Genomic DNA, 23936 nt, shown 5'->3' with positions numbered 1-23936 from the left:
TATATATATATATATATATATATATATATATATATATATATATATTCCTAAATCCATGATCTGCGAACGGCGGCTGATATTATTTATAATCGCAGGTAGCCATATTCGCGCGAGGGCCGCTCTCGTTCGGTCCCAACATGGGCGTTTCTTTTGTCGTCTGCAATGTGTCAAACATCATCGAACGGGTCAGTCGTAAATGAGGAAAAGCGGTGGGAGATTACAGCCGACAGTGACGTCGCTTAATTCACCGGTCGACAAAGCCGCTGTTGAAAACGCGCGAGCGCGAGTTGTCCATGCTGACGAACGTACCGCATCGTCCTCATCCGCCGCTTTGTGAGAGTGCCGCGGTCAAAAAAACCGTCTCTCGCACGTATCGGACTTTGAGCTCGATAATTGAATTAAAATCCAGGAGAAAAAGGTAAACAGGCGAGCGGATATCGTCGGGCAGTATTTTTCTTCGTTGCAGCCTCGAAATTCGAGATTCGCCGCGAAATCGATGAGCAATCTCAGCGACTGAGTCGTAAGGTTATGCAGCGTAGTCGAGGGAAAATAAAGACATCAAGAATTCCTTACGTGCTGGTGGTTTGATACATGCGTGAGAGGGAGAGACAGCCTAGTAGATAATGAACGGTGACGCATCATTGTTGTCTCTGTACGTCTGGCCAAGTCTGAGGAACTGAAGTACAAGGTCCACCTGCTACAAATCAGCTGATCAACAAAAGAGGCTATAAAGTTCACAATTTAGGTTTTAATGAAAATAAATATTTATTTACATGTCAGGGATCTTTTAAGTTTTGAAACTCCGTTTGTGACGTGTTGTGTTGATTTACAAGATTATTTCCCATAAGGAAAGAAGGAAATCGAAAAATGTCCTCCACAGCGATGGGTACACCTAAAAGTAGTAATCTCCAAAATCGAAATTCGCAGAGATCCACTCTACTGAAAGTGGTAATTCTCGGAGATGGTGGTGTTGGCAAATCCTGTCTCATGAACAGATTTGTGTCAAATCACTTTGATGAGCACAGCTTTCATACGATAGGAGTGGAATTTCTAAATAAAGATATTGAAATTAATGGTGAAGCGTATACATTACAAATATGGGACACTGCTGGACAAGAGAGATTCAAAACTCTTAGAACCCCATTCTATAGGGGTTCTGATATCTGTCTACTCACCTATGCAGTGGATGATCGAACAAGTTTTAAAAATTTGACACTATGGAGATCTGAATTTCTTAAGTATGCAGATGTTCGAGAAGCTTCTATATTTCCTTTTATCGTCATAGGCAATAAAGTGAGTTACTCAGTATTTTATACCAATATACTAATTGTTATATATACTAATTATAATACTATATTAATATTTTAATGGCCCAATAGACAAAAAATTTCATGTGTATATTTCTTACAAATGAATATTATTGATAATTACTAATAGTGAGATTAATCACTGCTTTGTGGTTCAGTGATTATTTTACTATACATAACACATTTATTGAACTTTAACAAATGTATTCATTAGAATTTGGTCCATACAATCCAATATTTAATTATTTTTTTAAATAAAAAAATTTGGTGTTTTATATTTTGTCGTTACATTCATAGATGTGGTAAATTTGCTGGCAAATGTTGGAAACAATGTAATAATCGGAATGCAACTGATATTTTGATATAATGTACTTTAGTGAACTAGTAATGGTATTAGTGCTTTTAAATTTTTAACTAAACATAATGAATTAGAACAAACAATAAGTTGATTTGAAAAATACTAAGTATGAAACAATTTATGTTGATCATGAGAAAATTTGTTAATTTTTTTTGTTATCAGGGAACAATTCGAATTTGTAATTCATCACAAGGACTCAATAATATTCATTGTCGTTCTATTATCACTGTTGCTGTAATCACTAAATTACGTTTAAGTATTAATAATCTTGTAATTTAAGTACTCAAGATCCCATTAGCCACTATAGATCGTTGCCAGTCAGTAATAAATTATTAATGCTCAGTGATAAAATTACTTACTAAAAATTATTTTACATATAATATTGCAACACAAATACACATATATATCTCTTATAGAAAAGTAATAAAATTACTGAGCATTATTATTTCATTATTAACCAACCAGTAATACTTTTCTATAAGAGATATGTATGTGTGTATTTGTGTAGCAGTATCTTATATAAAATAATTTTTCTTTATAGGTGGACGTCCCCGAGTTGGAGAAACAGGTTTCCACGGAAGACGCACAAGCTTGGTGTCTGGAGAACGGCAATCCTCCGTTAGTTGAGACTTCGGCAAAAGACGCCACTAATGTCGAGGCAGCGTTTGGGGCAGCTGTCGCTGCATGGGCGCGACTGGAAGCTAGATTAGAGCGGCCTTTAGTAGAAGATACCGTCGATCTTTCCAAGCAGCAATCCCCGCATCGTTCGAGCTGCTGCATGCCTGTGTCGGGCACTGAGTAGGTCGCAGCTTGTGATTTTGACCATTCTTTTGTGTTCCAATGAAGTAATGCATGATAAATTCTTCTCAAGATCCACCTTCGTGACCAGATAATTGAAATCAGGTGGTAGGAAGATAAGCACAATATGCGAACTTTACGGTGCGAAGCAACGCTTGTGGAAACAGTTGTTTAAAGTTTCTTTATGTTTGGAAGCAGCACACGTCACATCGCAAATTGAGCCCATAGGTGTTTATTCTGTGATTAGGATCTATAAGGACACACTATATGCAATATAAGTGTAAGAGATTATTTTTCTTTGTTTGGCCTACGCATCATTTCTTTGCACAATTACAGCAAAATATGCAATAGAAGTGATTTATAGTCCATAGAGAGTTTGAACGGACTCGCGTAAAGTTTCGAGTAGGTAAATATGACATTTTTCTTCAGTTTCGAACTTAGCCATTTTCACCAATTGCACTTGAGACAATTTCTCACAATAGGCATGCTTTTTTTTCTAGGTCTAACAAAGTAATTTGAAGAGAATCTCTTGCCTGTCTACGATACTCTCTCTACGTTATACGGTAAACTTTATTCACGCTGGAATTGCGTCGGTTGTATAAAAATGGATTGTAATTCAATTTTACAACTCAAGATCAGCTAAAACTTGAAAGATCGTACGAACTATGTTTATAGGAAAATAATTAGCGACAAATGAATGTACCTTGCTGTGTGGCTCATCTTTATCCTTAATAAATCTTATAGAAGTACTTGAACATGAAGCCACAAAGATCGTATATAAGACAAATAACGTATCGCGGTTAATATTTCCAGAACATAGCTCTAAGATGTAAGGTCAGATTGAACGTCCTATTCTATCACGCTTTGTGCAGCTCTTAAGCTACCGACAGTATTTTAAGTGTTTCACACAATATCAGCTTGTGATAAGATAATAATAATAATAATAATCATGAATTGTGTGCTTTACTACATAAGAGAGATAGGCATAAATTTGTAATTCTAGCTTTGTAATCTAAATTTGCCTTATCCTCGCGGAACACGTCTGAGAGCAGTTAAGCGACTTATTTAGACGAAGTCTCGCTACACATATACTCTGTATTTATATACTCTGAATTTGATGCTTGTACAAAGTATAAAATACGCTTTTCTGCTCTTGGAACATTCCGCAGTCGATGTCTAACGATTTTCCTACAAAATTATTAACGTTACCAGCAGTGAGAGCTTTTTGTACGATTGTCGTTGGTGTATGACCTCCTCTACGGTCCTCTACGGTCGCGGTGTCTCGCTCGACACATACCAGATTCTTGGGAACGCTTTGTGTATGACAAACAAGCAAAAAGTAAATAATGCCGCAACGGCAAGATTCGGATTAATCGTGTATGAAACGTGCATGCTGGTGCTTTTTATATAGCTACATGTGGAATATATAAATTTATAGTGACAGAGAGATAACGTGTTGGTTAAGGATGTTAAGTGCTACAAGACTAATCATATCAAGGTGGAAAATTCACCTCTTAATTACGACAACATTGACATCACTTTTACGAATAAGTCTCTATGTGCGCGAGATCTCTATGAATTATTTTTTAAAGAATACTGATGCACACAGTATACATGTTTCATTTGTGTGGTGAAAAAAAAGAAGTGTGTGCCGATCGTTATTTATTATTTTTTACATATCCTTAACGTATATTCGTTCGCAAAAAGATTGCAATATCTTCTGTTTCGACGAGTTTCGGAAAGTAGACTGTTTATTCTTGCGATTGAAATTCGCATAGTCCTCATCGAAGAGGAAAGTGTTGCAACTTATCTGCGACCGAATATACACATCTTCTCGTACATGATCTATATAATATGTGTGTGTATGCCTTAAGATTTTATAATTCCGGGGATCGCGATTTTGCAAGGAAAAATAAACGTACACTGTGCTTGTTTAAAAAGCGCCTATATTCCTGTTTAAATCGATTCTCGCCAACGTCATTTACCCTTCTTAGGAAATATTTCTGCTTACTGCTTATCAAACAAACATCTCGTAAAAATATCAATATGAGATCTGACGATAATAACGAGAATGAGACAAGAATTTAAAAAAGAAATTAATAGGTCACAGTTATAATACTCTTCCGATCTGTTTAAATTTCATTGCTATTCTTCGGTGTTTTTGGTGAAGCTATATTTCGCGATATTTTACAAATAACAATCATTTACATGACAACATGTTATAATACCTTAACTTGTAACAATATATTGTAATGGTATGTTTTTACATGGGTTTATTTAAGATGCGATAGCACACTCTTTCCCAAAAATTAAGAAGTTATCGATAAATATAAGCGTCCCTAAAAAATAAGAGCAATAAAATTATATAATGATATAATGGACAGTAAAAATGATATAAAATTGGGAAAGTGTGTGCACTCATACGCGACGACACGTTTCTTACACGATATCTTAACAATATTTACAAGTTCAGACATATTATACTTGTATACCAAGATTCAAGTATCCAGTGGAAGCTGAGACTTTGCGAAGTTATCTCGTATTACTTTCATAATAACAGCGAGATATTACTATGTTTGATAGAAACTTATTCGCTTACGGTAGAGTTTCACGCGGCAAAATTATTTAAAAATGATATTAAAACCAAAATTAAGATACTAAGAATAAAAACAAAGGACAATGAAAATCTAAAACTTAATCTAGAAAAGTTTTTTTTTGCTATGTGCTATATGTAATGTTAAATTTAAAAAAGGCCAATTCTCTAAACACTCTTGGTACGTGAAACGCGAGAAAGCGCTCTTAATTTTCTAATATTCTGCCAGATAATGTACGCGTTGTAACTTCAGATTGCAGTCTGCACGAAATGACCTGATTGAAGTAATTTACTAAATGCTAATGACAGTGTTCAGTAACGTCCACAATTACTGACTTTTTCCATCCGAATAGGAAGTAACCGATGGCAGCACCCAACACTACGGCACAGCATAACCAAACGTTGTACGTCATGAAGATCAACATCAAGAAGTAAGACAAGACTATCTGCACGATATGCAGAAGCGTTTGGAAGAAATGCATCCATGACAGCATGGTTGGCCTGTACAGAACAATACGTTTATTTTTTCATTATGTACGACTTTAAGTAGAAGAGATTACGAAATTCGATTTATGTACATTTCTGCTGTTTCCAGTAAATTGTAGCTTTATACAAAGACATAGTAATGCTAAAGTAAGAAGTAAAAGTAAATATTTTTGCACATGCAGTTTCAAAATTAGTATTAATACGTTTCAAAATTTATATGTCAAAATATTAATAGAAGCAATACTGTGTGTGTGGGTGTGTGTGTATGTGTGATAGAATTTCATGTTAAAGATATTTGGTGCATAATAGTATATTTTTCGCATCTAAAGGATCTTATTAAAAAATGTATCACACATGCAAATTTTAATGAGAATCCTTTAGCAAATATTAACGAATGTTGGTATATTATTGCTATTTACAAGATATTGACAACGTTATGTCAATTAATAACATAGATATTAGAGAAAGCCCAATTCGAACAGAGGATATCAATTCCTCATGATGTTCTTATTACTTACGGTTGCTTATGGATTACTTCTCCAACCATACTAAAAAAGCAAATGTAACGATTAGGTTTATAATCTATCCGCGTGTATCGATTATACGTATTTGATGATTCCTCAAAAAGTGTTGCTTTTCCGTTAATATATTCCTTTTTCGTGGAATATCTTAACAATAATCCTAAGATCCCCTAAAAAATAGTACTTTTGCAAAAACATTCTCACGTGAGCGGAAACGCGAAAAGCAACGCTCTTCATGAAAATGTCTATCATAAAAGTCAAACTCACTGAACAACCCGATTGTCTTCGGCCACGACGTTCTTTTCGCTAGGTACTGTAACACTCCTGTACTGCAGGGAGTTGTATGTTTTCCAGAATAGATATTCTCGATAATATTTGAGGCCTTCGTAGAGGGCTGCCATGATTACGATACCGATCATCGAACCCACGAGGCCGCCTATCGACGTGATTCTCCAGTTGTCGAATAGCACCGACTCACAGAAACCGGTGTGAAAAGTCATCTGCACGCGTAAATGGAAACGGTATGTTAACAGCACACTGATTATCCGACATTCTAATCATACGTACCGACATACCATGCCCATGCATGTCCATGTCGCCACATGCGTTGCTCATCGAGGAGGCAACTTGATGCATATTGCCGTGATCCATACTTCCATGGTTCATGGCACCATGGTCCATATTACCGTGATTCATGCTCCCATGATCCATTTTGGCGTGATTCATATCTTCATGGTGCATACCGTGATCCATGTGCGCGTGAATTCCTTCCGAAGCGTTCATCTGGAAAATAGAAGGAATCATTAGTGTTTTCGTAAGTTTGAAAAATTTAACAAATCTCGTTATCACGAAAGCCACCAAGAAGTGTCAACATTGAACAGGTTTTATTTGAGCACGATTAGATATCAGATTTCATTGGAATCCTTATTGAGAAAATCCTATTACGTTCTGTTTACAACAGGAAACGATATGCGCGAGTAGAAATCTGTCTACGATCGAGTATAGCTAGAATGTAAAAATTGGTATGCTCAAGGATTTATTACAAATTTCCAAGTCTGCATCAAAACGTTTCAAATTTGCTAAATGTGAAAACAATTTACGAGAAATATGGATTTTTTTTCAACGAGTAAAAACTCGATACAATACTAAAAGGTTCCTCAATTTTTCGAACAATTTAAGCAATATCAATTGGAGCCAGCAAACTTCTCTTGAGGATTGCAGTGAAGAGAGAGGGAGAGGGAGAGGGAGAGAGAGAGAGATGTTGATATGCCAAAGTATATTATGTCATCACGCTTCTCACTGATGTTACATCTTCAGACGTTGCATGTTGCAATGTCTTCATTATGTATTAAATATGCGTCTACGTATTACACGACTTACGTGATGTGCCAGTGTTATATTTATTTTTATACTCTCGCTTTAATTTTTTAAATTTTATTTCTGAAAAATATTTGAGAGAAATGATTATAATTTTTAAAAAACTAAATAAGAGTAGAGCTATTTAAAAATGAGATCGCGGTTCTTAGTTCCAATTTTATTACGGAAGATCGTATATTTAAATTTAATAAATTTCGTTGTATGTTTTGGTCTTTGCCGTGACCTCTCCTTTTAATAGAACGATAACAGATAGACTAAAAGCAAAGTTGACAACGTAACATATATGTTAATGTCAAATACATAAGAAAAAGTATTGTAATGCTCAAATTTTTTAAGGACTTTATCTGTCTTAACGAATAACATTATATTTTGTTGAAATTATTTGTTGATTTTTAGATCTTATCGATGTACGTATTCTAAGCAATTAGAATACGTACATCGATAAGATGTACGTATGGTAAAACAAGAAATTAACGGAAGTTGTAAAACAAGAAGTTCTAGGAAGTTTTTAATCGAGATAAGTTAATAATACACGTGGAGCTGAAAGGAACTACTTCAACGCTATTTGAAAGTTAGTGGCAGTAATACAAATAAAACAATTCAATGAGTTAGATACGCAGTGTTGCTACACGTGCATGCAGCACCTGTTGCACGAGTAGCTTGTTCATTAATCAATAAGAATCGCACCGAGGACGTTCCGTTAATCTTCTTTCCCGTCTCATGCAACTGTAACAATCTTAGCATAAGCGGAGAACGTCAGTTGGGTGGTGTAGAACCTTATCGAAAGATAACAAAAATTTCAGTGCGATACAGCTATATTTGCAGAATATTAGCTGTGCAGATAATTAATAAATCCATGCAAACTTTCCTGAAGGTCGAGACCCGAATATTAATTGTATATCTTTCACCTGTTTTTTATAAACACCCACAAATTTTCAAGTCACTATCTTAAGTCGTCCACAAATAGTATATAAATTGTATATATGTATATTTTGATGTGTTTAGGCTTCTGGTCTTTCGCATTGTCTATCTCTTCGTAATGACGTCAGAAGCGAGAAAATGTATGCTAAAAATCCTTGCAAAATACGTTAAAATAAAAATATATATCCATTAAGTAATACTTGCAATCGATTAAACGAATTTGTAAGATATTTCGTGCACTCCCCTTTTGTTCTAACAATTAATAATTTATTGTAAATTAACCTGAATAGAAATAGGTTAGAAAGATGAATTGTATGTCACGTTAATTTACGACAAATTATTGATTGTTAGAGCAAAAGAGGAGTGCACAGAATATCTTACAAATCTGTTTAATCAATTGCAAGTGTTACTTTATGGATATATATTTTTATTTTAACGTATTTTGCAGGAATTTTTAGCATACATTTTCTCACTTCTGATGTCATTAAAAAGAGATAGACAATGCGAGATGCCAGGAGCCTTAAAGAAATTAATATGTAATAGAAATCAGATTTTTTAAGATTAATATATTTAGTATTCGTATATAAATTTTCTGATATTAATAGCGGAAAGGAAAAAAAATTCTTTTTTCAACAAAATATTTGATATCGAGAAGAATCAGTTTATTTTTTGTCAGAAATACATTTGTGTCGCTCGAGCAGTTAGTTCGAAGAAAGGACTGTGAACGAGTCTCAAAACGAGAACAAACGAAACTTGCAAACGTTGTCGATTCCGTAAATCGAACAAAGAAAACGTGAGTAAGAAAACGCAAGTTAACGCGGCGTACTTTCTAAAGTAGATCGTCTCCGAAAGGATACAGCTCCAGAACGTATCGACATTCCGCTCTAATAGGAACCTGAACGAATGAGAACAGTCAATTGTGATCGCGCTCCGGTAGAACAGGATTTTAACTTTTTTTTAAAACAGAAGGTCGACTCTCACCTACTGTGCCGAATCATGCAAATGCGGTATCTGGGTTGAGAAACGAAACGATGGTAACGTATAATTATACATACGTAAATAAATTATATATATTATAGCAATTATATGTATTATTACCATGTCATTAGTAAATTATGATAAAATACTTTAATACAATAAAAAACACAATAAAACATAAGTAAAGTACAAGGAATGAAGAAATAACATCAATCATTCTTGAAGAATATTTATCAACGAATCGAATCAAATCTGATTAAATTTAATCGATCTCCGTGAAATATATTTTCTTTTTTTTTCTTTAATATCATATTTTTCTTTTATATTAATGCACCTATTTCCAATTTTCTTCTTTTCTTTGTTTGTTATATACCACTTCGTATCATAAGAATAATCATCAAGTCTACTTTAAGCAACGTCATCAATTCCAAACCTTTTTACTCAAGAACTTAGCGCGTAGTTCACGACTTGTTTGGCGATGTATTTCAATTTCACGTTACTTGATTTTCTATAGATGAAAAATAATCGAAATAAAGATTGAAATGTTCACAGGCAATTATAATTTATTTATTTATCTTACGCTTCGATCTGTGCACTGTTTCTTCTCTTTCGACTTTTTACAAATTGATTTTTCGCATACACGCATATATTTAGAATACAACGGAACACGTTGAAACGTACCTTGACTGGAATTATACTTTCGTAAAAATATTATCACCGCATATCGCGTACGCGTTTATGTACGTCGTAGATAACGCATCTTTCCCGTTTATTTGAACAATTGTACCGTAAGTATAAGTTAATAAAAAGATTCGAGAAAACCTAACGAAGCTATGAGTAACAAGATTGCGAACGAGAAAAATACTAACACGCGAGAATACGGCGAATTACGTATATGAGATAAATCGCGATATATGTGTGCAACGAGTCACACTTCAGAACTGGCATAAGATGCAATGCGATAAGACGCACCCATGAACTATCTTCACATATCGGGATTTTATCGATTGATCTCGACTTTCATGCGATATTGAAAGAGTTACTGCAATACCGTGTATTTACAAACAATTTGACGATATGTATATTTGACGATATATCTCACAACGATATGGCGCAACGATAAAGAATAAAAATAAAGTTAAAATTAATGATCAAGGCATAAAACTTTGCATAAAATTATATTGTACAAACACTGTGATGATAAAAGCAGCATCCTGCGATCTTTCCATCGACTTTACTTCACTGATGAAGAATCGCCAAACGGAACGTTTCCGTTTAAGCGTGAAAATGCTTAAGTAACAGATAAAGATACTTCGAGGAACGCTTTTAAAGAGACGCGCGTTTTAATCGTGTGTTAAACGCTCGCACGTAGCTATGTGTATTGCTCGTCTCGAACAAACGCCATTGTTTCGCAACTCTCCAACGAAACATGCAAATTGAACACGAGAAATAAACGCCATGTGTGTTCGTATTATCCATTTTTCCCGGCTGTTATCTCCAGGTAACGGACAGGTGTTGCAACGCACATTACGAACGTGCATAGAATCCTTCGACTTTCACTTTTGCAGGATAATATTTTTGTTATAAAAGCCGGAAACCCAATTATGAGGAAGATATTGGCGTTGTTAGTTAACGTTCTGGTTCATAGAAGCAACTCATCATAATGACTGACCTAAACTTTGCCGCAGAAACCGCGCAACCGATTAAAATTCACGATAAAGAAAAACACTTTGGAAAAAACAGGAAGTACTACTTATCCGGAGGAAAGAAGTGGGCGGAAGACATAGTTAGACATGGAAAAAAACTTCGGTTAAATTAACCAGATTTCTGTTGAAATATGAACGAACTAGAAATTCTGGTTGAAGTTACCGGAATTCTGTTCGAGTTAATAAGATTTTGGGTTAACTCGAACGGAATTCTGGTATCTTTAATCGGAATTTTTTGGTTCATTCGTATTTCACCGAAAATTTGTTTAATACAACCAAACACGCTGAAAACGTTCTCCCCGTGCAGCGCTTCGATAAAAAATGAAAACGAAAACACGATTAACAGAGGAAAAGTATTATTTCAGGAATTTCGCGTACAATTTCGGGAATGTATTTTTCAACGAATGTTCCGCAAAAAATAGCATCCACGCGCGATCGACAATTTACCGAGTTGCAGGAATCTAATATCGAAATACCACGAGTTCCTAATGGGAAGTCTCGTATTAATAATATTCTTCGGAGCGAGGTGAGATTCCGACTATCGATCGTTTGTAGCAATAACCCTCATTCGGTGAAGCGCGGATTAATTTCCCGCGAAGCAGTCCAATCAAGCACGAACGTAATCTGAAAGTGTCGGAGGTCATTTGCATCGTGTGAATATGCCATTTGTGGTAGAATCTTGTTGCAACGAACTCAGATCTTCAAACACGGACGTTCATCTTTTTCACCCCATGAATGTTTTTATCAAATTAGAAATGGAATTTTTTAGGAAAAGTCCACTCTCCGGCGACTTCCTAAAATAATTCTCGAACAAAAGTCGAAAAAATACCTCCTTTTTGTGAAACAAAATATTTATATAAGGAAGCTTCAAATAAAACATCCATTGAAACGCATAAAGTGATAATGAGATATCACAGCTCATTTGTCATCCTGAGACTTAATTCACGTGAAATCTGACATTTGCAAACGTTTATATTTAAAAAATGAGAAACGTACACGATATTTTATAGGAAGATCGAATTGCACAAGATTGAAGAACTCGTGGGTGAAAGGAAGCGTGGAGAACTTGGAATATTTCTCATACAATCGTTTTCTAAGCACATCACATGATTCTTTTGTTATACCGTGCAATATTCGCCTACGATAATCAGGTCTTATTACAGCACGGATATTTTGTCCTATCTTTATTTCTTTACTGGTATCTATTACACTGTCATTTGGCGGAACTTTAACTGTCGAGAATCTGAAGTCGACTCTTAAGTCGAGACTTTTAATCTACTTCCACAGTATTATTTCGCAATTCAACTATTGAAGTAATACGCGTAGGTGAACTTAGAATTGTTTACGCAGATGCAAAAATCAGGTACAAAGGTATTGATATGTTTGGTTAATATCGCTATATGTTGCAGAAGATCGTATTGCAAAACTTGGCTGAAAATTTTTGCACATTCCTTAAAATAGGAATTTTCTTTCATTTTGTAATCTAAATCCTGATTCCTGCCTCAGTAAATTGATAACACTGACTTTAGTTCAACGAGAAATAAGAAATTTAAAACGAAAAACGTCAGCATCGAGTATCAGTTATATTGTAATTTTGCACTTAACAACGTAAGTGCAATATAATACCATACGTTATACTGCGTCTGCATAACTGAATGCGAGGCTATAATATAAGTAATGGAATTGATGCTCGATGCTGACTGGAAAGAAACTTCTCAACTCGAACGGCACATGCTATTTCTTTCAGTTTCGCGGAGTGAATTCACGATCGTGAAAGAGTAGGGTAAAGAAAGAGCCAGATATTAGTGCGGCTAATTACGCGATACGACACATGTTCGCGTTGAGAAGGAGAAAGAGAGAGTCTCTTGATCGCACGTTCTCGCTTTGGTATCGTCACGTTAGTTATTCGCCGCTATCGTCAGATAATGCAAATTCTCCGTCGAGGGTTGACGATATTGGCTCCAATTGGATCAATGACGGTAAATCACTATTAATTAGCGTATCACCGTGGGATGATGGAGAAGGGGTGTAAATATCCGTTGCGATCGCGTTGCACAAAGTGCGATTATCGATAAGTATCGGCTTCCACGCGTGATGTGAAGAGAAACACGGTTTCGTTCTTCAGTTTCGCGATTTAGTTGAAATGAACGGAGAAATTGGAGCGTACATTCACTCTTTATCGTACCAGTCTCCGTTGTCGTGGCATAACATATGTCGCATTCGGCGAATATTATCCTTCGATTAAATAAAGATAGGAGGAAATACCGCAACGGGGAAACACTTGCGAGGAATTGTGATGCACTTGCGAAAAAATTCAGCTTCATGGTCAACAACTGCTGTTGAATAATCGGCGCGCTTCGTCGCCTCCTTCTAAAGAATAGCTCTAACCGCGACGTACACAGAGGGAGAGAGAAAGAAAGAGGATTCGGTTAAGTCACGATTGGCGTTAATCGATCCTTTAATTATAGACCAATCGCACACACGCTCTTGTATAAGACGGTCCAAATAGACAAGGAAAGTCTTTGTGACTCGTAATTTAAGATCCAAACAATTCAACTGATAAAAAATTGTTCTAGTCGAGCTAGGTCGAACGAGGACTAAAAATTAGTGGAGAAAAATTTTTACGGGTTGTGATTCACGGGGAGATCAGTCAGCAAACTTTCTCCGCGCGAGTCCTGCGCTAAAAGAAGAGGAGAAAGGGACTTGATTAAAAACGCGTGAAAGTCAGGGAAGATAACGATGCGAGGTCGCGTATGAGTGAGACGACTGTCAATATGGTCGATTACTGTCGTTCTCGTTAATTAATCGGGAGTTTCGTTCGACGGTGGTGCGGAAAGCCGCGAAGACATTCCCTCGGAGTAATATGGGACGATCACGCGCGAAAAAATCATGCTAAAATCTCGCGCAGATGACTGACATGTCGCGGAGCCACGCGAAGCGGAAGGATGCGACGAGTCGCTTACCTTTTGCGAAAAAAAGGTTATGTTACGACGTGTGATAATCAGCAGCGAAGTGCACGGAGTCGAATGGCGATGACGGCGGTATAAGGCCAACTGCTACTTCTTTTCGCTTCTCGTTATTCAGGCACACTCACGCAACGAACTGCCGTGTGCTCGCCGATACACTGCGCGACTTTCACATAACCAACCACCTCGCAAAGCAGCCTACTGGCACCGACGAAGAACCGACTCGCGCCGCTCGTAACAGCGATCCAATGAACACATGACATAAGACGGCACTGTTTGCTCACGCGGCCGCTTGGCGGCAGCAGCGATCGGGATTGGTGCGTGCGATCATCTATCTACAAGATAAGTCCATTCGTTTTAGGCTGCGTTCGGAAACATCACTCGAGTACTCTCCCTCTCTTTTTATCTCACTCTTGTATTTCGCTCACTCTAATGGCTACCGTCTAGTAGTGTGCACATAGTGTGTTTCCGAACGCAGCATTAATTGTATATTTCCTATGTCAAGTTGTTTCGACGATTTGTTATGACGATATCTAAACGGCTGTTCTATAATACACTATTAATTCTGAAATTCGTCATTTCAGACGTTTCGTAATTATGTATCTAACAGCACTTTTTCTGAAAAAGTGTACACTCTACACGCACCATGTGCACACAGAAATGATAACGATCTCAAAGTAAATATCTCACGGGACGAACCAAGAGACTACCGTTTAGAGACGAGCGTTTATTGTAATGTTAAGACTATGAAATGTTAAGATTTCGGAAATCGGAAATATTTCGAGTATTACGTGTGTTTTGAATTGCGCTCCTTTGTAGCGAATAGACTAGTCGTCGTGATTGGCGGAGTCGTGTACGCTATATTTCGATTATCAGATTTCGAGAAACTTAATCGCTGCAACTTCAATTAGTTAGAGAGGATCGTGAGTGGTGCAGGGTTTGAGTAGCTGCTCCGTATATCTGTGATTTCGGTTCATCTACGTCAGTCTCGCACGCCAGTCTTCGTTGAGAGTGCCGAAAGTAAGTTCCACGCGTGTGGGAGCATAAAATATCGGCCGACAATCGCCACAAGTGTCACGATTGTTGGAGACGTCCGGTAAAGTGTCGGGTGCACATAACGTAATGGCGATTCGGAGTTCAACTTGTTGACTGTCATGCTTCCAGTAGGAAGTTTCAATGCGAGACATTGTCCGAAGGCGTGAACCCCGTGCGTTTATTACGATGGATCATCATCAACAATTGGTTAGCTCGCGGCTTAACCGTTGAGCTATCGCGTGAAGTATCGCTCGCATCGAAACGCGAGGTTCTCAATCATTTCAAATGCATTTCGGGAGTTCAGTCGGTTATGGACAGATCGCGCAGCAGTACGCACTCGCCAAATCGCTCCGTATTCCCGCGGTTTCGACTTGCCATTTCGAGTGGCCAAGTCACGTTCGCGAGTTATCGTTAGGAATGTCGGAAGTAAGTCGTGCGTTTGAGACGATCGAAAATCGCCGGGCAATCGTTGAAAATGAACATCTCGCGGCACGAGTCGTCCAGATTGCCGAGTGAAGTGTCATACGTTTATCACGAGATGGCAAAATGACTCGGAGTTTGAATTCAGTGACTTCAAGTGAATTCAGTGATTTCTTGACTTCGGTGTCGCGCGCCAGCCCACTGAAATATTTCATGCGCGAAATATTGTCGGGTGTTACGAATTCTGTACGTTATGATAAAGTCCCGTTGAGCAATTGCCGAAAATGAATATCTTGCAGTATCGTTTTGTCGCCGATATGCCGAGCAAAATGTCACGCGATTCGAATCGCTGCATCTTCGTCGAGGTTTCACGAGTGAGATCGTCGGGAGTGACAAAAATAAATCTCGCGTGTGAAATGTCGCCGAGAGTGCCAAAAGTAAATTTCGCGCGTTTGTGACAAAACACTGTTGGGCAATCATCGGAAGTGAAGATGCTCGCGAGACGGATTTCGTCGGAGGTGCTGAAGGGAAATGTCGCTGGTTCCGTCGCAATATGGCGAAATTGGAGTTGGAACACACTCATCTCGTGTCTCCCGACTCATCGTAGGAGAAACTGGTAAATATCAATGAAACAATAATTACGTTTGCGAATCGAATCTATTTGCAAATTTTTCAATGAAGTGATTAATTTGTTTAGAGTAGAGGAGCGCATTGCTTAGCCTTAATAAACAATCAAAGTAAAAATTATATAAAACATATCATAATTTTGAAAAGATGTAATTTTGTAGGAATATGCAATATATTAAACAATCATAATAACTTAGCACTGCGTTGCCATCAGAGCAAACGGCATTTATATAAATCGGTAATATCAACGCTCCCCGTTACCTTCGAGTAAAAAGTTATTATGCAACTCCACATGTAGATGGCAGTACTGCGGCAGTACGCGTCAATATCTTTGTACACATTTGTACCTTTGCTTCTCCCACTCTTTTACTCTATCTCAAATTCGCGCATTCGCCTGTCTCGCTCGAACAAACACGTAAACGCGCACGCGTTGGCTCATTTAGCTGTATACTCTGAAGTATCAAAACAACGGGTGCCGAAATGCAGTGTTCGTGATTGCGTTCTTGCGTTTTTATGCGTCGCGTTACCGCTTGTTATGGCAATCAGGCCGTTGTGGCCTGACTTGCGACCGCGAGCGACGGATCCGCTGTGGTTCAACGCGGATCGGCCGTGCGACGACGAGAGCGAAGTCGCCGCGCTCGAGGCGGAGCATCAAGCATGGGTGAGTTTCACACACGAGTGATTGTATGATTAAAACGCGTATCACTCTCGTCACGCTCTTCCTCTGCATCTTCTTCCAGGCAGAACACGTACGAGTGCAGGGCTACGACAACATCCCGATTGGAAAAACCGTGAGCGACGTGAGTTAACCTCACTTCCTAAGCTTTTTGATGTGACCGCTGCGTTTACACCTTGCGTAAGAATTTGTCGTTAACAGGTATTTTCGTCTTGGATTGCTATGAATCCATGTGTGTTCTCTCACTTTCAATAACTTCAATCAAAAACACGATATTTTTACGGATAAAATGTAAATATAAAGTTCTTATTCCGATCAATCGCGCCACCGCGTGACTTCGACCTGCATTAGCCGACACAGAATAATATTCGCGACTCTTATCGTCAGTCGAGCTCCCGACACTACGGTCGGTATCGTTCGTACGATCAAAATGCACAGTCGTACGCGCAACTTCTTTTTTTTTGTGATTATTTTTAATAATTTTTAGAACTCAAACGCGTTATAAACAATTAATTCGCCTTGTTTTAAGTTACGAAAGAGTCTGTGTTAATTAATAACTATCTATCATTTTGAAAAATCCAGTTTCGAGAATCCGAGGAGGACGAAGAAGAAGAAGAAGAGGAAGAGGGCGAAGGCGAGGAGGAGGATGAGTCGGACACCCATGAGGAAGAAGAAGAGGAGCTTGACGAGATCGACATGGAAGTCAGTTACACCTCCCATCATCCGCAAAGATCCAGTCCGACGGATCTGGTGAGCCCACCCGTGTCCATCAGAATGGTCAATGCGACGAATATAACTCGTTATCCGTAACTTCAATTCAGTTCATAACAGCACTGAACGACTATGTGTAAAGTATATTTATTTCCAAGAGTCTCAAACACAGTAGTATGCCTTTGTCATAATACTTTGTAAGCTTATATATATTGTAGTTTATTCTTACTATATCGATTATATTAAAATGCGGATTAATAAATATCTACCTATTTCTCTATTTCCGACTCTAGTTCCTACGGCTCGTCGTAGAGCATCGTTTATCTCCTTACATAACTCAACGCGAAGGTTAGTCTTTCTCGCGATTCCGTCGTTCCGTCAGCATTTTGAAATCAACCGTTTGCTCGCCAGTGCTTAGGCTCACTTGGGTCAAGAACCCGGCGACGTGCGATCGGCTAAGCCGATGTCGAGCTAAGCGGTGCAAATTCCATCCGTGACGCTGGAAATCGCTCGACCAGCGAATTCGACGTTATTACAGCAGTCCGTAGTACCGCCACTCCGGGGCGCGAAGCCGCGGAGGCTCTCCTCTCGTTCAGGCTGGAAACAGTCGACAGAGTGGCACCGTGGACAGTAATGTCTTCATTCCTACGTACGTCGAGAGCCTCTTTCGAGGAGAAGAGCGACTTACCGCGCTCTGTCCAGAGCACTCGAACAAAAGGGCCCGCCGGCCGTCCTTTTCCCTTTCCTTCGCCATCCCCTGTCTTTCTTTCTCTTTTCTTCTTTCTACTCTTTCTCCCTCTCCCTTTCTCTCTCCTTCTTTCTCTCCAGTTTCTTTGGAACGGACCGGCGGAGTCGGTACCCCGCCTTGCTCTTTCTCTCGCTCTTTCTCCCGCTCTCGCGAAGGGCCGTGGAACCGCGTCGTGCTCGACCGGGACACTCTCAGTACGCTCCTCGTGTACCCACCTCTACTAGGTGTAAGTACACGCGAGAATGTATTATATATCTTTATACAGGGTGTCCACGGAAACACTCACGCGTAGGGACATCGCGTAGCGGAAGAGAAAGAAAAAGAAAAAGGAAGCGGAGCAACGAGAGTGTGCTCGTAAGTTTTTTATTCCCGCGTGGCGGTGTGGTTGTTCTTTTTCTCTTTTTTTTCATACAAGGGTTTGAAGTTTACGGCCAATCGGCCGAGCTACGCTTAGAGAGAGAGCCGTTCGTCTGCTAGTCTCTGCGCACGATGGTCGTGTCGGTGGTACTCGCGTAATATCTGCGCGATCGCGCCGGCATCAGACAAAAGAGACGCGAATACGTACGCGCAAATCGACAAGGTATTCGCCGATGCACTTTAAACCCGGTCTTTAAAGCCTCGTCGGTGAAAAAGCGCGGGCTCGAAGTAAAAGGCGACGAGCACTTTCGTCACCCAGTTTTTCGCCAACTTTTTCGTTTTTAGGCACGAATTGCTGGGCGGCCGGCAACTACATTTTTGCACATACGTATTTTTATATTCATGCACGGCTTTATATACGGTGTATGTATGCACGCGGGAATGTATTGTACATACCTTTATATATACAGCGCGCCGACTCTCCGGGCGTGTAACTGAAGTAAAGCCAGGTTGGTGCCCCCGCTAGGGTGAACGAACGGGTACGCTCAGGCAAAAGCGAACCCGTGTGCCTCCTCCTCCACCACCATCACCACCTCTTCCTCCTCCTCCTCCTCCTCCTCCTCCTCCTCCTCTAGCAACAACGTCCTCCTCCTCCTCGTCGGCGAAGATCGTCGCCGCGGACTTTCGCGAGAAGAAAAATGCAAAAATCGGTTGGCCGCGCTTATCGGGATTTCGTGAGACTGCGAACCCCAGGCGCATCATCGACCCGCCGTCGGTCGTTCGCATATTGAATCATTAAGCGCTCGAGATATCGATCTACTTACTGGTCCGGCGTGCTCGTGCCAACGCGCGATAAAGTCTCGCGCCGGTAATTCAGATAATCCAGCGTGATCGCGTCGCAACGATACGCGTTTCCTCGCCTATTCCGCGCGCGATCAAATTCACTCGCTTAATTCACTTATTTCAACGTTTGTTATCGTTTGTTATCGTTTCATTGAGTTTGTTATTCGGTATCTTACCTTATAATAACAAAATGTAGCTCCGTTAAGATCTACGATACTCTTAGAACCGGGCTGTTAGTGATCGACTAGATCCCAGCGAAGGGGATCTCTTTTTTCCGGTATCGAAATGAAGCCGCTATATTATCATTTAATGTTTATCTGATTATTTATATATCTGTACGTGCACCAAAGTGGATTTATATACGACAGAAAGGGGGGGAGCCGTGACTCTTCCTCCTTTTTCCTTTTCAACTGCGTAAAAGTTAGAATTCTGTAATTTGCCTCGGATGATATTACGTTTCTCCAAAGACAGTCATACGTACGCACAGAGTGCAAGCGTTTCCGCGCTCGACAACACGCGCATAAATCTCAGGATTTATGAATCGCGGGTTTCGCGGGTGGTAATACCGTCTGGATTTATGAATTAATACCGGTCATATTAGATTCATAAATCTTGGTGTTTAGGCGGACGGAATCGTCCGCGTGGATTATTCGATCGCTTCGTGATTCACTCACGATTTGCCGATAGATAACGATCTTTATCATTCCCGAGAGCGCGTTTCTTCGCATATCTTTCTTTCTTTCTTCTAATCTCTCAATGTCTCTACGTAACCTTCGTTTAAGCGAGAAACAACGCGAGGTCTCATCACGGCGTTTCCTATTAAATGCGCGCAACGATTTATATTTTGAATAGTATGCTGAGATTAATCAGACTAAATGAATAGAACAATCAGCTTTATTCAGCTTCTTGTCTTTTTATCGAACTTGGACATCTTGATAGGGGAGAGACTTGCATATTTAAATAATACAAGAGAACTATTCAACATAATAAAAAAATTCAATATCTGAAATAGTCAAGATATTTTTTGCATTACTAAGTCCAAACGTTTCGGTTCTTTATTTGGACTCTCTTTAATGATAAATATAAGCCAAGAGAAATACAAAAAAAGTCATAGTTCGTAAGATGTACAAAATCATGTAGATAAACGTTAGTGCAAAAGAGACAAACGCACAGTTGAGCGTTTGTCGGTTTGCTTTCTTGCACATTTGAACCAATGTTTATCTTTATATGACTTTGTACGTCTTAGGAATTGTGTGCGACTTCTTTTGTGTTTCTTTTTTTTTTACTTCTATTCTATTATTTAACATATGTTCTGCGTTCCTTTACAATAGTAACAGAGAAAGGTAATAATAAATTTATCAGAACACTTATCTAAGTGACTTCGATGTTTGCTTGCCGTCCGAGGTCGATCGATTATCTCGCCTCCAAACGAACTTATCTGATCGGAAATTTTGCTACGAATGCGAACTCTGCTCGGCATGCACTAAAGAATTCGATAGTCTCGCCGTGCGATTTATACGGTATCATATACTATTCGCGCTAATATCGACTTGACCTACTGACCCACATGCAGGTCGATCCGATCTCTTATCCAAGGTCTTCGGGCGATACCCTTCATCGTGTTCGCGCGCGTTCTCATCGTTGCCCAGTTTCCGACGAGTTTCTCTGTCGGAAAATCAAAGTAGCGACTTAAAGAATGAAAATTACACCTTTGTATTTATTCTGTACTCGATATAAACTATGATTATATAATCGATATAATATATGATTTTACATGAAATGCTTCAAACAATTAGAGTGGAATATATTTCTTTGAAAGTGGAATACATCAGATTTACTCTTCAGTTGCGAGCAAAAATGTTCACTCATGAATTCAGAGTGGATAATTTATTCTTAATGAGTGAAACATCACTCAAATCCAAGTGATCCGGTGGTCACTGCATTTTTTGAGTGAAATTTCACTTTGAGAAATTTAGAGAGTACAGAACACGTCCCATCATATCGCGCGCATTGATTGACCAATTTTCTTTCATTAATATTCTAGTAATTATCGAGGCATGCATACAAAATTATATAGGATTTCCTTTGTTTAATTTAACAAATTCTGTTTGCACATGAGCATCTAAATTCAGACATAATTAATGGATATGTAAAATAACAATTTTTATGTGTCTCTTCATAATCTCTTTATCATATTTCTTTCATTAGCGTTGGAAATGTAAATAGAATGTCTGACGCATCAATGCTTGTGTGCGAGTAGAGTTTAAAAAATTGCATAAAACAGCGTATTTTTCAATTAACTATAGTAATTATTTCTTTACCTTGATCCACAGTAATAATCTCGTTACTATCACAATAGATAAGACGAAGAAAAGAATTTGAACAATTCGATTGAAAGCATGTTGTTCGTGTGAGCTTATTTACCGTGTTTTAAACGATTACACAATACTCGCCCCTTCGATAGGCATTTAAAAATTTTCAACTTGACACAGACGTATGCCAAAGATATTACTTTTTATTTCACGTTGTTTTGTCGAGTTTTTAGCCATTTAACTCTTTCGCTACTCTAATTTTATTTTTTAAAATTATAATTATTTAAAATTATATTATTTATACTTTCATTTAATTAAGTACACTAATATAATGTAATTTTCGTAAAAAAAATTAAAAGTTTGACATTAAGAAGATAAGGCCGGGGCACTGATTTTCCATTGAGATTTTAGAGAAGACATATTTGTTCTAACGGGGTGTGAAGTAGAGTAATAGCTAATGTATTCTGAATGCCGAAAAATATTTTAATTCAATTAAATAAGATTATTATTAATGATGAGAAAATATATGTCTCGAAAGGTAGCGGGAGAATTAAAATCGTTCTGTTGACACGTTGAAATTTACGCCCGGACAATGCTAGCACTTGCTCTCGCGCCGACGTACTACGTGTAAGTAAAGTGAGTTGAATGACCGCGGAGCTACAGCGAGCAAGGTGGGGCTTATCTGAGTCGGAAGTAGGAGTTGGGAGTAGCGAGCCCCCCTCCTCCCTCGGGGGGAATTCGCGCGCGCATGTCGCATACCGCGCAAGGTGACTTACCACACACAGTCGCGTCCCGCATTCCATTCATGCGTCACGTAGTCACGTATACTAGCGCGCTCGCTACAGCGATAACGCCGAATATTCTAGAACGCGGATCTACATAATCGTCAATAACTTTACTTGTAGACGTCGTAGCGACTTGAAACAAACGCCAATGGAAAGGGGAAATTGTCGCGCTTCCCATGAACGTGAAATCATCATGTGAAGTGAGGAATAGTATAATTATGTGAGTACGAAAGATATCAGTTTTTGTGTCCTCATTAAAGCCGACATTAATTATTAATCGATATTAAAAATCAATGAGATGCCTTGGTTTGGATTTGTAATGCAAAGCCTCAATTTTATACTTTTGACGGATATAAAGCCTGATCTACGATGTGTTCTTTGCTTCTTGTTTCTTGTTCTCTGTCGTTTTCTGACTTAAGGCTTAAAGTTTGAGTCAGAAAAGGATAAAGAAAGAAACAGGAATCAAAGAACACATTGTAGATCAAGCTTAAAATGCAAAGAGAAAAACGATATTATAATGATGGAAATGTTCTATCTAACAGCGGATATATTTTGCTGTAATATCGAAGTTTAAATAGCTAATAAATTTAGTTTCGGTACGTGGGAAGATTTTTTTATAGTAAAAATTACTATTTGGTCTGTAAGCGAGAAATATATTAATATTCTGCAGTAATTTATTATTCTTTTAGTTTATATATGCTATTTATATTTTGGGAAATATGAACTCTCTCTAAAATGTGCTTAAAAATTTGCTTTGTTTCTGAAATTTACTATTTCTTAGCAAGATAGACTTTACTGTAGTTTATAGCTATTTCTATTACAATACACTGAGAAAAAGAATATCTAAAAAATAAAAAAAATGTTCTTTAGTGACTGTTAATAGTATATATTTATTCAAATCTAAATTATTTTATTTAAATTAAATTTTAAAAAGCTAAGATGAAAAAAAAATGTATTTTCTTACTCAAAAAGTATTTTATATTAGTACAAGCAAATATGTTATTAGTGTACGAAAAAAAAATAATTAGAAATTTATTTGTGGAACATAAAGTTTATTTCTCTGTAAATTATTATTATTTTAATATTTATTTATTTTTTTATATAAAACATACATGATTCAGAAAAAATTAATCAGGAGCTAAAATATAGCTGTGGCAACTAAAATATGTCATTAATATAAGAACAGTTAATGTCGCTGTTCAATGCGGAAAGAATTTTTTTATATAGTTTATATTAGTTTTTTATATATAAATTCTTTTTTCAATTTTACTGTTTCTAATCCAATAAGAAAAAAATATTTAAGAAATAAAAAATATTTATTCAATAGATACTGAGAAAAAATTGAAAATTTATTTGTGGGGTATAAGGTTTATTCACAGAGAAATAAACTTTATATTTCACAGAAATAGAT

General features: G+C 38.0%; 4 protein-coding genes across 9 annotated transcripts in view; 3 read left to right on the top strand and 1 right to left on the bottom strand.

Annotated features, from left to right (window-relative positions):
• LOC116841867 (ras-related protein Rab-9A) overlaps positions 1–4401 on the top strand; it is a 4551-nt gene extending 150 nt beyond the window's left edge. Inside the window, exons 2-5 of one of the 3 annotated variants that reach the window (XR_004377629.1) lie at positions 96–1293; positions 2207–2463; positions 2537–2869; positions 2964–4401. Coding sequence is in view for 1 of the 3 variants with exons in the window: in XM_032810306.1 (XP_032666197.1) it covers positions 868–1293; positions 2207–2463; positions 2537–2558 (705 nt within the window). In the remaining 2 variants the exon portion in view is untranslated. Of the gene's footprint in view, positions 1–77; positions 1294–2206; positions 2464–2536 lie in introns of those variants that run through there. The other 2 variants (XR_004377630.1, XM_032810306.1) reach the window with 2 other exon arrangements.
• Positions 4392–14254, bottom strand: LOC116841868 (high affinity copper uptake protein 1). Of its 2 annotated transcripts, XM_032810307.1 has the most exons (5): positions 14009–14254; positions 6631–6846; positions 6331–6563; positions 6061–6090; positions 4392–5557 (listed from the first exon to the last, which is right to left on the bottom strand). In XM_032810307.1, exons 2-5 carry the CDS (start codon positions 6844–6846, stop codon positions 5356–5358), a joined length of 681 nt encoding a protein of 226 aa, XP_032666198.1. In that variant the 5' UTR covers positions 14009–14254; the 3' UTR covers positions 4392–5355. The 2 variants fall into 2 exon arrangements, with proteins under 2 accessions (XP_032666198.1, XP_032666199.1); XM_032810308.1 differs by lacking the exon at positions 6061–6090.
• Positions 14255–14933: 679 nt separating this feature from the next.
• The window catches only part of LOC116841865 (ecdysone-induced protein 74EF), a 241750-nt gene continuing 232747 nt past the window's right edge, over positions 14934–23936 (top strand). The window contains exon 1 of one of the 2 annotated variants that reach the window (XM_032810299.1): positions 14934–16082. The gene's annotated coding sequence lies outside the window, so the exon portion shown is untranslated. Of the gene's footprint in view, positions 16083–22660; positions 22746–23936 lie in introns of those variants that run through there. The other variant, XM_032810301.1, reaches the window with a different exon arrangement.
• On the top strand, positions 16459–17760 carry LOC116841870 (anaphase-promoting complex subunit 15-like). Of its 2 annotated transcripts, none has more exons than XM_032810310.1 (3): positions 16459–16754; positions 16834–16893; positions 17352–17760. In XM_032810310.1, the coding sequence occupies exons 1-3, from the start codon at positions 16629–16631 to the stop codon at positions 17577–17579; spliced, it is 414 nt and encodes a 137-aa protein (XP_032666201.1). In that variant the 5' UTR covers positions 16459–16628; the 3' UTR covers positions 17580–17760. The 2 variants fall into 2 exon arrangements, with proteins under 2 accessions (XP_032666201.1, XP_032666202.1); XM_032810311.1 differs by having other exon boundaries at positions 16460–16754; positions 16834–16949.

The sequence above is a fragment of the Odontomachus brunneus genome, unplaced genomic scaffold, assembly GCF_010583005.1.
Source record: "Odontomachus brunneus isolate Ranch 3 - 2012 unplaced genomic scaffold, Obru_v1 Obru_scaffold_019, whole genome shotgun sequence".
Lineage (NCBI taxonomy): Eukaryota > Metazoa > Arthropoda > Insecta > Hymenoptera > Formicidae > Odontomachus > Odontomachus brunneus.
Note: the sequence above shows the minus strand (reverse complement) of the source record. Positions and strands in the feature narration are given on the sequence as shown.